Source organism: Dermacentor andersoni, chromosome 1 (genome assembly GCF_023375885.2).
Source record: "Dermacentor andersoni chromosome 1, qqDerAnde1_hic_scaffold, whole genome shotgun sequence".
NCBI classification, from domain to species: Eukaryota; Metazoa; Arthropoda; class Arachnida; order Ixodida; family Ixodidae; genus Dermacentor; species Dermacentor andersoni.
The window spans coordinates 123,750,178-123,764,434 of record NC_092814.1 but is presented as its reverse complement, the minus strand read 5'-3'; the positions used below and the strand labels follow the sequence as shown (position 1 = coordinate 123,764,434).

Below are 14,257 nucleotides of genomic sequence, written 5' to 3'. Positions count from 1 at the left end.
CTGGCCATAAATTTACTAAAATAGACCACTCAAAATAAAGATGCCATGTTTAAGAAACCTGATTATGGGAACGGCTGACGTCAGGAAACAGGTTCTTTCTCTTAATTTTCTCACTGATTAGGTAAATACACTAATTCATTTATTTAATTAGCGCATTTACGTGAGAATGTAAAGTTCGTAAGTATCGATGAGGTGATCTCATATCAGCATTCAAATCGCGCAAAAAAAAGTCCTTCTCCTAGCCCCTCCGGCATGAGAAGTTTTCGCACTTTTTCGCTTGGTAACTGGAACTGAGTGCTTGAGGAGCGCAGGAAACACGTGTGCCAGAAACGTCCGCTGTTGACGTCTTATGGCGTCTCCCGGACTGCTCCACGAAAGCCAAACCATCTTCCTTATTTGGACGTGGTGATAATGGCTCGTGGCGTGCGCTTCCCCCACCACGTCGTGGATGCGCCCAAGCGATGCTTAGTACATTAGCTGTTGAACCGCGCTTGTCAGAGCTTTGCTTGGTGACGCATCATATCGGGGCGGTATTTTGCTTGTTTCTCTGTGTGTCTGTTTTTCTGTTTGTTTGTTTGTTTGTTTGTTTGTTTGTTTGTTTGTTTGTTTGTTTGTTTGTTTGTTTGTTTGTTTGTTTTCACGTGTGCCTGCCATTTCTAACGAAGTGATTATCGCGCCCGCTGCGACCGTTTAGGTTAACATCTAGCTTGCTCATGATAGCTGTTGGCCAATGTTCTGGAATGCGACGGCAATGTAAAGCAAAGGGCACGCCACGGGAATGCCCTTGGCATGCAATCACCGCGTCAAATTAAGGAAATGCAGTGGGCGCACGTTAAAGAACCCCAGCGGGTCAATATTGATACGCTAAAACTTCATTTGGGCCTAGTTGGTACATAATTCTGAACTTAACGTTACAGCGCAAACACCTAAGACGAACCACAAAAAGAAAGACACGACACACACTGGCGCTGATAGGTGTTTGCGCTGTAACGTTAAGTTCACAATATTGATACGGGGGCCCCCGCACGGAGTGCCTCATAATCAGGCAGTGGTTTTGGCACGTAGTACCCCAGAATTTAAAAAAAAAATGTAAGGAAGGGGCTTTGGCTTGCATGGTACAGAACAGGAGACGTCATAAGACTTCAACAGATTACATTTTCTTATGCACACGATTTTCTCCGCTCTTCAAGCCTCAGTTTTAGTTTTCCAGCAAGAAATTGAGAAAATTTCTCGAGCTGCATGCAGGGCTAGGAGAAGGACACTTTCTGTGATATGAAAACTGATATGAGATCACTTCCTCAGTAGCTACAAACACTACATGGTCCGTAGTCGTGTAACTGCGATAATTAAGTAGAATAATCATGGCATTTAATTAAGTGAGAAATTTATTAAGTCAGAAAATTACAACACATAACCCATTTATCGACGTCCCCCGTACCAGATAAACCGGTTCCTAAAAAACACGTGTTTCCGTCTCGAGTGCTCAAAGTTTAAGAATTTTTTGTAGTCTTCGCGAAAACGCCCACTATATTCGCGAATGGTCGCGTAGTGAGCACAGCTGTACAGCAAGTGGAATTCTGTGTCGTTTTGTCGCTCTAATTCGCAAAGCCGGCTGCTCGCGCTGCTGAGACTCTTCCATCTTCCCTTTCCCCCAGCACAGAAAAGCTGGCTATAGAGGAATGTACCTCAGGTACATTCCTCTATAGCATTCCTCTCCTACATTCCTCTCTGCTTTTAATATCATTTAACTCTCTCCATTTCTCTCTCTCTCTCCGTCTGTCTGTCTGTCTGGACAGTCCACTGCCTCGTTTATTATTTCGTGAGTATTGGAGTTGACAGTGAAAAGGGGGACGCTTATCCACATGAAGGTCCGCAACTTCTTATTTGTTTTTGTCTGCTGAAAATAGTTGATGATGCGAGAGTTATTGTAACTCACTTAGTGATTATATTTCTGGTTATGCTGGACAAAAGACCCCGCAAGTGCACTTGTATGAGCGTAGCATCGTTTTTCTCTTCGGGACAGCCACCCTACGAACACCTCACTTTACTCCCAAATTTACTCACACTACACTTCGTGCATTCACAATAAACAGGGTTAAAAGTTGGATGTCGATCATAATTTCTTTGGTTATTGGCTTTCCTATATATGGAGTTCGACAAAAGACTAATGCTTCAGTTCTTTCCAAGCTGCTTATAGTACTGAAACGAGAGAGAGAGAAAAAGCACTCGTGTGTCAAATTTTTTTTTAACGGCTTCACTCTTTAACTGTTCAGAATGCATACATAACTGGGAGTTCGATTGGCAACGATCGAATAGGGGACACTGCGCGCATACTGCTCCACTGAAGCGGAATTGATAACCTAACCAAGACAGTTTGAATATAGTCCTGAATCGTGTTCCTTGAGAGGCTTTTCAGGGAAACTAAGCACGTGCGCCTTCTCCAAAACAGAAGACATTGCTGTAACAAAGGCCCGAACGGGTGCAACGCTAGTATAGTGGTTGAATCGTACGCTCGTTCCATCTGCCAAAGTTTAGGCGTTGGCAGGAAGAACGTGCCACAGGGCGGCCGGCTGCTCAAAAAGGAAAATAAGGCATTGCTGCCCCCGAGCGGCTCTTATAGGTTAACCTTCCCGCACTTGTTGCCACAAAGCCACTTCTTTCTTGTTGTCATCAAGGCTGATTTTATCAACGCGTCGCGGTGACAATTCGCTTTCAGTAATTTCAATTTCTTTTCAAAATACGCGGACTGCCTTTGAAAAGCCTTTTCAGCAGTGGCAGGCACACGCATTTTCTCTTCACGCTTGCACTTTTGTCCCCGCGGACAGTAACAGCACAGGCAGAGGTCGCAAAAAATTAGCTTTTAGCTAACATGTACTATAGCCTGCCTTTTTTCATTTGCCGGCTTCGTCCAAAGTGTTTTCTTTTCTTTTTTTCCTCGACAAGTAGAAAGTACTGATTGACCCGCGACTAGGTCATTCCCTAAAGCTAGCCCAAAGAGCATGCTCTCCCGAAATACCGTCGTCAAGTTAGGGCGTCAGTCGATCACATTGCAAGAAGAGGCGGGCCACGTGCCCTGTCTCTGACGGCGGGAGGGATCGAGCCGCTAATGTCCGCGCGATGCTTTACGCACATGTACCCGAAGCCGATAGCAATTTATCAAGCGGCCCGCTGGAAGCAAAGTGAAGGATAAAACTTGGCGAGTTCACCGCCGTATAAGCCGCAGGTTGTGTCGCACACGACGGCCGTGCGTGTTGTGGCGTGTGACGGCCTCTTTCGCCACTGCCGCCGCGCCTCATCGCCTCCAAACGTGCGTGCGCACCATGCGTGGCATCCTGGGTCGCATGCACGCGTCGCTGTTGCTCGCCCACCTGTGAGTCTGTTTCCTTCGGCGCAGTTAAACGCAGCGTGCGGCCTCCGCGAACACAGACCACCGTTGCTTCATTGTGGTCTCAGCGCCCACTCGCCGTACAGCCAACTTCGGCCCCCTTTCTGTAGCTTTTGGATAATAAAGAACGTTCTAGAAAGTCATTTTCGTAGCAAGTTTCTTAACTTTGAATTCGCTAAAATGTCGCCGACTGTTTTGTCACGTCGCTAGAGAATGTCACCGCTCGCAAAAATAGAAAAATGCGTCGCTAAACGAACCAACTCTCGGCCTTTAATGATCTGCCTGAATAATATCCGCCTAGCTTATCATTAAGTATACTCCCCCCTCCCTCTGCCCCCAGTTACTTCTGCCTTTCTGGCATACAGTGGTTTAATTTGAACTGTTTTTTGTACATTGTACAGTCGTGAGCGATATGAGAGGGAACACCGAATTTATTTTCAGTTATTACCGTTCGTGATGTGTGGATTCGAGTCAGACGTCATGGTATGTAACATATGCAGCTTTCCCGTTGAACATTGTGTAATTCAACACATTTATGCGGGACATATGTGTCCAGCCATTGTAGCCTCTTGAAATCAATTTTTGTGTTCCCTTTCATGTTAATTGCGGGCGTACAAATCTGCCACCATGTCGCAGTTGTCATTGGGTAAAGCGATGGCTCAGCAGTTGATAAGAATTAAATTAACTTCAATCGAAATATTTTTTGTCTTGTACTTAGCCTCTTAAGAAACAAACATGTAAGCTACAGATGCTTAACACGTGTGGGCACTAGTCACAGAATTTCCGACAAAAAATTACCAGAGGTAACTCTGGCGTTATGATTTCTATATATATTTCCCATCCACCGAATCCCTCTGCACCCCCGCCCCCTCGTCCTATTAAAAAACTCCAAGTATGGCAGTTCAGCCAGCATAGGAATAATTGACAGAACATGAATTTGCCTAGACTTCGCCCATCTACCTACACACAGCTTTGTTACTTTGCAAATTGATAATTTTTAACAAACTATTGCTTTATAAATACAACTATTCGCAATGATTGCGCATGTGCTCAATTATTGCGTATTCTTGCCTCGCAGTGTTTAGAGGCCTATGAGTGCCTGGAAATTTAGAAAGATAAAGCGTAATAAATAATTCCACAAGAACGTTTGAAGACCACTCAAATCCATGTATACTAACCATCATCCCCATGGCAGTGGAGCAGTCGCAGCGCCGGAGTTCCCTCTAGTAATGTTTGTAGGAAACTATACGTGGCAGCGGCCAGCCACTCAGCGCTGTTGCGTGCGTTTTCGAGTTTGAACCCCGTGAGGCGAGAAACCAGGTTCGCGACAAAACGCGAAGTCTTTTCCTAATTCGTACGCGCAGTAGTGGAAACCGAGGACGACCGGCACCCGTACGCGATGCCCTATGACGTGCTGCACAGCGGTGGGGGCGGAGGAGCAGCAGAAGGAGCCGCGGCGGAAGACGGGAGCGGCGCGGACGGCGCGGGATGCCAGAACCACCTGGACGGCAGGAACACGCTCAAGAGGCGCTCCGAGCTCAAGGATCACCGCTCCAACAACATTTACATCAGTCGTCAGGTGTGTCTTACACTGCCGTGCCAGGGACGACAAAGCTGGTTTGCATGGTTGAAATCGAAAGTTATGCTGCATTATAGGAACGCTCTTTCCTCTGTTTTCCTTTCTTTTTTAAGCATTGACCAAAATGGAGAGAAAGCATAAAGCAAGAGTAAGACCGGGGGGGGGGGGGGGGGGGGGGCTTTTGCAGAGGGATTCGGTTGATGTGGAATGATGAAACTGAAAAGTGAACGAAGAACACAAGACAAAGATTAAGGAAAATGGAAACACGCAGATATACATAGTATGGAAAGCGTGCAGCAATCGTCACATACAATCATGTGGTCTACGCGCGCCCAAAAGCGCAACACGGCGTTCAAAGCCGTAGACGTGGCTATAGTGTCAATGTTCAGTCAATGTACAATAACTATGACGGCTGACATCGAAAGTGCTGAATTTTCTTTTAAAGAAAACATCAGGAATGAGTTAAAATTGGGGTAATTAATTTTTAATCACCGCCCTCGGTGTGCATTTTATGTTCCGCGCGTTAGGGTATAGCAATCACGTGTGCGAGACTGTCACACACTGCAAAGTAATGGTCACGAGCTCGTGCCTAGAAAGGGGTTTTGAAACTGGGCCGTATAGTATGTATCTGTTGAGTCCGCAATGCGCCGCAGCGGCTCCGTGTGATTGTAGCATTGTGCTGCTGTGCCCGCGGTCGCGGTTTCTGTTCCTAGCCTGTAGTCACATGAGGTCGGAATGCAAGAATTCTCGTGCGCCTAGATTTAGCTGCTAGCTAGAGAACCTCGCGTAATCAAGTTAATCTGGACTCCGGCTTCCTAAACAGGCGTCGTGCACAGCACATTTACTGTTCTTTGTATACGGTTGGTTTCTGTGCTTCGTTTCATTTTCCCTTCATAACATATCCGACTTAGCCATATTCGACGAAGAAACATTTCGAAAAGCAGTCTTTTTTTGTTTCTTTCTTTTTTCTTTTGTGCAAGAATGCGCAAGTGTTTTTGTCGGTTCTCTCTTCGGGACGCTGAGCACGTGACCGGCGGCGCTGCATGTGAATCTCCGCCTATGCATGGTTGCAGAGGCATCATGGCTAGACGTGCTGCTTAAGGCTTAACGTAGGACGAGTTAAGGGCGACAAGAAGGCAGACAAGGTGAAGCGCCAACTCACACGTGGTTTGTATTTTGTAACGGCATGTACCTTATGTACGCATCCCAAACAACAAGATATAACAGAGAAGTAAAGCGGACACAAAAAAAGAAAAAAAAACGCAGACTAAAACTAGACAGCTCACTTCCCCGACAACATGCATGCTTGTCTTTTGCGTTTTCTTTCTATTCTTTTTTTTTTAGACAAAGCAATTGAAAGTGTCCTTACACATCTATCAGTTGCATGTATTTTAAACGCTTCATTGATCTCTCTTTGTGTCTGGTCAGTTGATCGCGTGATAACTTTAGTATCGGAAAAGCGAGGTTTGCATGTGCATGCCGCCCAATGCGCAGCTAGATTTCCAGGGTGTGTAATCTGTTTGTATGACTAATTATGTTTCCGGGGCCTTTCGTTAATAGACGTTCCAGTTTGATCTATGTAACTGCCTTTAAAGGATAGCGGGATGCTGTAAACGACTTTGTTGCTACATTTGACAAACTTGTTTTTGTGTCTGACCTCACAACGGCTGTTTTTGACCCCTGTATATTGTTTACTTTCTTGCAAAGACGTTCAACTCTCAACGGCACTGAAAAAACAACGCCCACTTCGTGTCTTGAAAACAATTTTCTTCAGTCAAGCGTTATTAACGTATGGTCAAACTACCGGACGGCATTTATTCTTCCTAGCCTTTGTACAATCTTCTTTTTTGTTTCTTATGGTGATTGGTTGAATAGCCTTTTCAGCGAACGAACTGATCGCTTTGTCAGCGAAACCACTCTTTAACCTGGCTCTTTACCCAAAGAGGCTCTTCTGTCCATTATGCCTGCACGACTTTTTAATGGATTGCTGCATGCAGGAAGTTGCGACTGCTCTTTTAACGAGTTCCCTGAATAAAATCTAACCAGTTCTTTTTCTCCCCTCGGCTTTTCAAATGCAAACAGCAAACCTTGAAAGTGGCATTGAAACAGATCCATAATTCCAGGCTGACATGCGAGCGGTACGAAACACAGCTCCGCCGTGACAGCGGGAACACTTGCGTAAAAACAGGGCGTCTATACTGCGGTAAATCATGGCGCACGCCACTGTGCTGAAAGTGGTCACAAGACGCTTTCGCTTGTTAACTGTTTTGCCTCTGCGGCTCTCCCGTTGTTCTCGTCCTTGCAAGTGGCCGCAAGCATGCCGTATGACGCTGGCAATGCAGGCGCGTGGGCCCAGTGCAGAGCGACCTATGCCCGCGAAGCTCGTCCACTCAGGCGTAACCGTTCTGTGCCGTTTGTACTTGTGCTTTCACCAATGTGCCTGTGAACATGATTTATTTTCCCGCACACGATAACGCAATGTAAGCGGCCAGTAGAGGTCGCCGTGTTCCGAAACGAAACCGAGAAAATAACGCCAGTGACAACGCCATATTCGAGATATTTACAATTATTGAAGCATGGAAAAGCAGGAACAAGAGCTCTTCACTGGTCGCTTAACGCCGTTTCGAAGAGTGCCCTTCGATACTCATCCGGACCCTTCTTTCGCACACCGTACAGCAAATGCCATACCAAGGGCCGCACTAGACATGCGAGGGAGGCTAGCAGTCTGCATATTTCTCTGTTGAGACGGTTGAGACAAGTTGACAAGTTGAGAACAGTTCGGAAAAAGCTAAACATGCAATGAATTCGTTTATTGCGAGACGCTAAAGCGCAAGGAAAGTCGCTGAATTGAAAGAAAGCCCCCATCAGTGAAAAATATGCTCGCCGCTTCCGTTCTGCAGTTTCCAAAGTATTCCGCATAGTTTCATATTTCCTTTTTCATCTCCCGGGCTGCTGGAACAACGGTGGCTGTAAATAGCTTAGAAATTGCATTGAGAGAATATGAACCGTTCTGCATCATCAAATTAAGCAGACCAAAAGGCGACATCGCCTCATCGAACAGCTTGCAGCTATACTGCTGAACGTGAAGTGCCGAATGAAAAAAAAATCAATTCTGATGTTTCATGTGCCAAAAACCACGATCTGATTATGAGGCTCACCTTATTAGGAGGGGGGGGGGGGGAGTTGACTGGATTAACTTCGGTGACCTGGTGTTTTAACCTGCACTTAAATCAAAGTGCACGGGCATTTTTGCATGTATCCAACGAAATTCGGCCGCCGCGACCAGGAATCGAACCTGCAACCTCGTGCTGAGCAGCGCAACACCATAGCTAACTAATCACGGCGTGTATGCATTTTGCTTCCCCTGCAGGGTTCTTCTTTATTTTGTTCCATTGAAATCAACATGAAAAAATGTGTTTTCGCAGAGCTGGCACGTGCACAAACAAATAAATTTTCTTTCTTTCGATTTTGTTCAACGTTTTGTTTTGGGACCAAATGAAAATACGCGCATTTTTCTCATGTAGAGCGTTCTGTTACTCGCCCAAATACGGGTACGTTTCAGAAGCGGCAGAATGTGGACAAACTTCACTCGTAAAACCGGAGGCACTTACACGTTTGTCGTTCAATGTCACGAAAGCAGTGAGGCTGCGAGATTAATCGTGACAGCCCGTTCTTCTATAACGGATTATAAGGAAAAAGGACTATAAGGCAACGCAGTAAAGACCAGGAGCTGGCGCCTACATGTCATTCGCTTTGTGATGTGTTTGTTTCTTCGTTGGCTTTATTTGTTTTTTGTTGTTGTTCTTTTCTAAATGGAAGGTTTCCGTTTATACTTAAGTGTTCTAAACATGCAATAATAATTTTTGAAAATTCAGATGTAACACTTTTACTGCTTCACGCATGACTGAAACAATACACTGATACTGGAAAATCACATGTAGGTTAAACACTCTCGGGGGTGAGTTGAGGAGCATGTGTATTTATTTTTTATAGGCGCTTTATTTTGTTCGTATGAGAACCAGAAGGCTCAGAAACTCCCTCCTTTGATTTGGAAACCCTGAACTGCAATAACTGTGCAGGCGCTCATGGTCCGGGAGGTGCGCAGGAGGTGTGTCGCCCGAAACGATGTCCAACATCGAAGCCTCGCAAACTTTGTTGCATCGCACACCTACACTGGCTTTCTCTCTTCGCCGCGGTATTTGTAACCTTCCATTATGAACAGCCTTGTTTGCAAGAGATACTGGCTAGGGGGCAGGTCGATGGCATAAGGACGGCCGACAGCGTATCAACCCACAAATCGCTCGAGTTGCTCCGTGACAAGGTCACGGAACCAGTGGTGCGACTGTGCCGAAGAAAAAGAAAACAACGATTGCACGCCGCAGGCTGTCTTGCTGCAATCGGAGCGTGCGAGCCAATGGATCGATCCCTCTGGCTTTCTCCAGCCCGGCAGCAGCGCAGGCGCTGAACCGTTAATGGGCGAGCCGCGATAGACCCGCGCGTCTCGCCGATCCTCGCCTGCAGAAGCTTCGTGCTAATATATCTCGAAAGGTGAAGGGTGAAGGCTATACACCGAGCGATCACCGCGGGGATGACGAAAACTTCCGCTCGGTTAGCGCCGCGGCACTGTTCCAAGCGCGGTCAGGAGATTTCCCTTGTAATTCGTCACGTATGGGGCAGGCGGCCGTAACGACCTTCCGGTCACCCCGGTTCGCGAAGGGCTGGCGACTTGGACGGGAGCTGACCGCAAGTAAACTGCTTGTGGCTGATACAGGGCGCTCGCGAAGGACGGAAAGCGGGCGCGCGACATTTAGTGCGCATCAGCCAGCCGCGCTCCCTTAACAGCCTCGGCTTACGCACTGAGTCGAGCATCTTTGCTCGTAGGCACAACGGCAACGCTTGCGCCATACCACTCGCTGAGCTGAGCGGCTGCTCTTCGCGAACGGAGAATAAAAACGAAGGTCAGGAACGAGAAGACGGCGGAAGTGTAGTTTCAAGGTTGTAGCTGTAGTCGGCAGAAAGTATCAGCAGCAAGGATGCACTAGCCCAAATCATTCAGATAGCCCACAAAAGACTACGTACGACATCATTTAATGTAAGTGAAGCATTAAAGAAAGAAAGCATACGGGCAATGAGGGCCGCATTCGTGGAGAATTTCTCCATGGGATTTCATTGAGGGCCAGTGCACCGAATAATGCGCGTTAGAGCGTTCTTGCATTTTGCCCCCATCTATTTATAAACGCGGCTGCAGCCGTACATAGGATCGTACCTATGATCGCATGCTGAGCCCCCCCCCCCCCCAGCTTGGAAATTTATTACAATAAATAGTTGTAAAACACGTAACCTTAGCTTCAGAAGAGATTTAGAAGGACGTTCGCAAAGCGCACACACATCACGTAAAAGGTGAGTCGACTTACGTGTAAGAAACAGAATTAATATACAATGCGGACTATTTCTAGTGAACTCTTTTACCCAGGCAACTCGGTAGTCTCAACGCGTCTTCATTCCTTTCATTTTTGCCGGAATGTGTCTGAGTGTGTGAGCATGCATGCACATCACTGATGAGGCACTTTCCCCAGTTTTCCTAGCTTATCGTACCTATATAACAAGTCTTCAAGGCAGTTGATCTTTTTTTTTCATGTCTTACTTTGACCCTTTTGAACTGACGATGTTCTTCTTTGCCTGGTTTTGATTGCTCGTTCTCTTTTCCCTTTTACCTCCTTCTTTTTCCTCACTTCCTTCTTTTTTTTTTTTTTTCAATCGTGACCTGCCACGGTGCCTGATGGTATACAACGTGCGGCCACGGTCACCTTGTCGCTGCTGCCCCTTGGAATCGTCGGCACAGAGCCTGTCCAGGACGAAGCCACGAGACCGGCCTTACGAGTCCCTCATGGTGAACATGAACCCGTACCCAGCTGACGGCACGACAACGTCGACGCTCTCTAGGAAGGACCAGGAGGACATTCAAGTGTGACCCTGGAACGGACGCCGAACTTCCGCTGCCGCTCCTGCTGCCTCATCCCGCAGTTCGCTCAGAACACAGTGCTCACAGAAACCGGCGTCAAGTGAACTCGACGCGCCAACTGAGTGAAGTGCAGCGTTCAGGTTCCACCCCCGTCGCAGAAATCATCATCCAGCTTCGGTTTGCTCCGTCCTTTGCGGTGGACGACAAAAGGAACACACTGACCTCCCTTAGCTGCACCAAGGAATCATCCGATCACGTCGTTTGCTCTCCGTTTTCCCCAGGACAAACGCAATCTTAGTCGCGTTTTCCTTTTAACAGAACATTGCTGGTAATTGCAGCAGTTCTCGATTTCGTGAAACCTGGGACTTCTACAGGTGTCAGTGTTACAGAAGTGCGCCTAGTTATGAAATAACGCGAAGCAGGCCATTCAACACAGACAGGGAACGAAGTCGAATCTACTAAGTTATCGTCGATCTCTCGACTGATCACAAACTCCTATAAAGCTAAGTATTTCTTCGATACAAATGTTACCGCTATTCATGCTCCATTTGAGTAAAAACAAGAAGACCTGGGGCAACAAAAAAACATGAAGAAAATGCGAGAGAGAAAACTGTGCTATAAAGGAACAAAAGAAGCCGGCAGGAGTCGCAAGTTTCAACGCTGAAAACGCTCCGCGTGGCTTCTGCGGTTTTATTTGTGTCATATCCGCCGCCCTGGTAGGAAGCGCGCGGATTAACCCTTAGCACCAAGTATGCATACTCACACGTATGAATGCCCGCGGGACTAGAAGTGAGGACAGCCAGAGTCATAACTCAGTAAACAGAGATGCGAAGGCCAAATGCTCCTCATCTGGCGTATTCTCGTCTCTCCCGCGTTATGAGCACTCCATTATAAAACGCCGTTCGCTGCCTCGCACTTTACTTAAAACATTAGGAAAAGCTGTTGTCATTCTTTTTTTTTTTTTTATTCGCTCTACAGTGACCTCAGTTCTCCGACTCTTGCAACGCTGCCGTAAAGTAGCATCCAACCGCATGTTGGTGCGTTGCGGAAGTTCAAGGACAGGTCCTCGATTCGAAGCCGCATGTCGTCTTTATTATAGAGAATTTGGCAGACCTGTCCACTAGTTGAGGCCTTTTGCCATTACCGATGTTGCACCATGGAAGTATGGAGTCTCCTTTCGCAGTTTGTTTTTCTTTCTCTTTTTGTGTGTGTGTGTGTGTGTGTGCGTGCGTTCTTGTTTCGTTTTCTTGATCTGCCTTATTTCATGCACTTGCTTTCGGCCAGCAGTGTTTTGTCGTCTTCCATAAAAAAATGTAGGCACACAACTTGGAATCATGCCAGATCATTTTCTTCGATTACCCCAGGGACCAGGGCAGGCTTAATGAAAGTTTCATTGATTTTCTGTTATTTTTTATTGAAGCTTTATTTTTCTAGCGTGAGCGAGTAAATAAGAAACCTGATTGCATTTTTACTGGGTATGTGGCACTCAAGAGATTAGTGCAGTGTCGAAGCTAATGCGAGGAATTTTCAATTTTTATTTCGTACACGTCATTCAAGTATTTGCTGTTTCTTCTTGTCATATATCGTGTGACAATACACGGCGACAGGCTCGTCATTTACTGCACTCATATATTATCAACAGAAACAGGCAACACAAGTACTTACGTCAAGAAAATAATATATTCGAGTGGAACTAAACACACAACAGAAAAGAGGAAGAAAAAGAACTGAGGCAGGAATTGACCTGCCTACATTATTCTACACTGAACCTGTTCGGCGACTGCGTTAAGGTGCCCTGATACCCAGAGGAACTTTGCAGAAACTATTTTAAACAAATTAAGAGACGCTCTGCGCCCTGAAAGGTGACCACCGGGTGCACCTGCACTATGATATAGATGCTGCCCTGGACCATAAGGAAAGCCCAACATTTACCCTACTCCTACTGTAGGGCTCATCAGTCCAGCTTTTGCGCTGGATACCTGCCAACATTCTTCTTTAGAGAGGTTTGTGTGAAGCGCATGTGTGTAAGGGAGAGAGAGTAACTCGGCTTGAGCACGAACAAACGAATGACAGTCTGTAATTGGCGAAACCTTTCAGGATAATCATTATTCGCAAACACTGTTCTCTGCGAGCAGCCGTGATGTCGTAACCCCACTGCCATGCATCCTTCTTTATCCCCTCGTATTAACGCGCACGTAGTTGAATTGCACTCCAGGAATGTAACTGATCGAAAAGGTACTATAGCTGTACTTTATGGCTGCTTTCTTTTATTGATTTTTTCGCTACTCGCTTCACACAGCCCGAGAGTAAGAGTGTGCCAGCTATGTTAGTTGATCGGAGTGAGCCAGCGGATGAGTGAATCTGCGGATGAGCAGAATCACCATGTTTTCTTTTTTATTTCTGTGTGGTTTTCCTTTTTCCTTGTGAAAGTGTTTCTGCCGTCGCGATCTGTGATCTCGAACAGTGTTCACCGGCGCCCCGCTCCACCTGCCGAGTGTGCCGCGAACGTCGTTCTCAGGATTCACTGTTTTGTCACTGACGCCCGCCGTGTGCCGTACCCGCCGCCGGCGCCTGGACACTAACAAGGTGAACGCGCCCGAAGATTTTGGAACCAGAGACCATTCGATTACAGTGTGCAGCCACGTGCTTTGAACTGTTTTGAGTTTCGCTACATAGTTAACTTTAGAGAAACTATTTCCTACCACTGTTAATACATTCCCGGAAGATTGAAAATGGTTTTATACGCGGTTGAAATAAAGATATATTCGACAAAGCGTTCATGCTTGTTTGAATCTATGCTGCGTTTCGTTGTAGTCTCTATGTACTATAGACACTGCAACGAAAGTGGTGAGACACACAAATTCAATACTTTGAGAGCCTTAAAAAGCGTTAATCGTCTTTATCGAGGAGCCGCAGAGATGTTATTGTCTCTTGATTGTACCTTATGCCTGCTAAGAAACATTGGTCTGGCTTCTGAGAATCACAGATGCGCAAACTCATGAGAACTCTCTGTAGTTCAGCTCCGTATATAAATATGATGCACTATTGCGCGTGCAATATCGGGAAAATGAGTGCCAGATCGCGATTCATTCAGCCATGAGTCGCATGTGGACCCGCGATGAGCTGCATGGGGCTCGCGAGCCTTAGTATGCCTCTTTCATTTTAAATTTTGCCAGACTTATGCCTGCTCCAGTCCGACGAGGTGGACATGGGTATAAATTTCTTTCCTTTTTGAATTTCTACACTGAATGGCGGTCTCTGATGCACATGGAAAGAGGTACGTATGCTCAAGCCCATAATTCGAACCTGCCACCAATATATGCCTTCACAG

General features: G+C 46.4%; 1 protein-coding gene across 1 annotated transcript in view; it reads left to right on the top strand.

The window, feature by feature from the left end:
- Nucleotides 1-13,704, top strand: part of LOC126545824 (cell adhesion molecule Dscam1-like) — a 710,777-nt gene extending 697,073 nt beyond the window's left edge. The window contains exons 18-19 of the mRNA XM_055061988.2: nucleotides 4,750-4,964; nucleotides 10,807-13,704. Of these exons, the coding sequence (XP_054917963.2) occupies nucleotides 4,750-4,964; nucleotides 10,807-10,935 (344 nt within the window). The 3' untranslated portion in view covers nucleotides 10,936-13,704. The remainder of the gene's footprint in view (nucleotides 1-4,749; nucleotides 4,965-10,806) is intronic.
- Nucleotides 13,705-14,257: the final 553 nt, after the last annotated feature.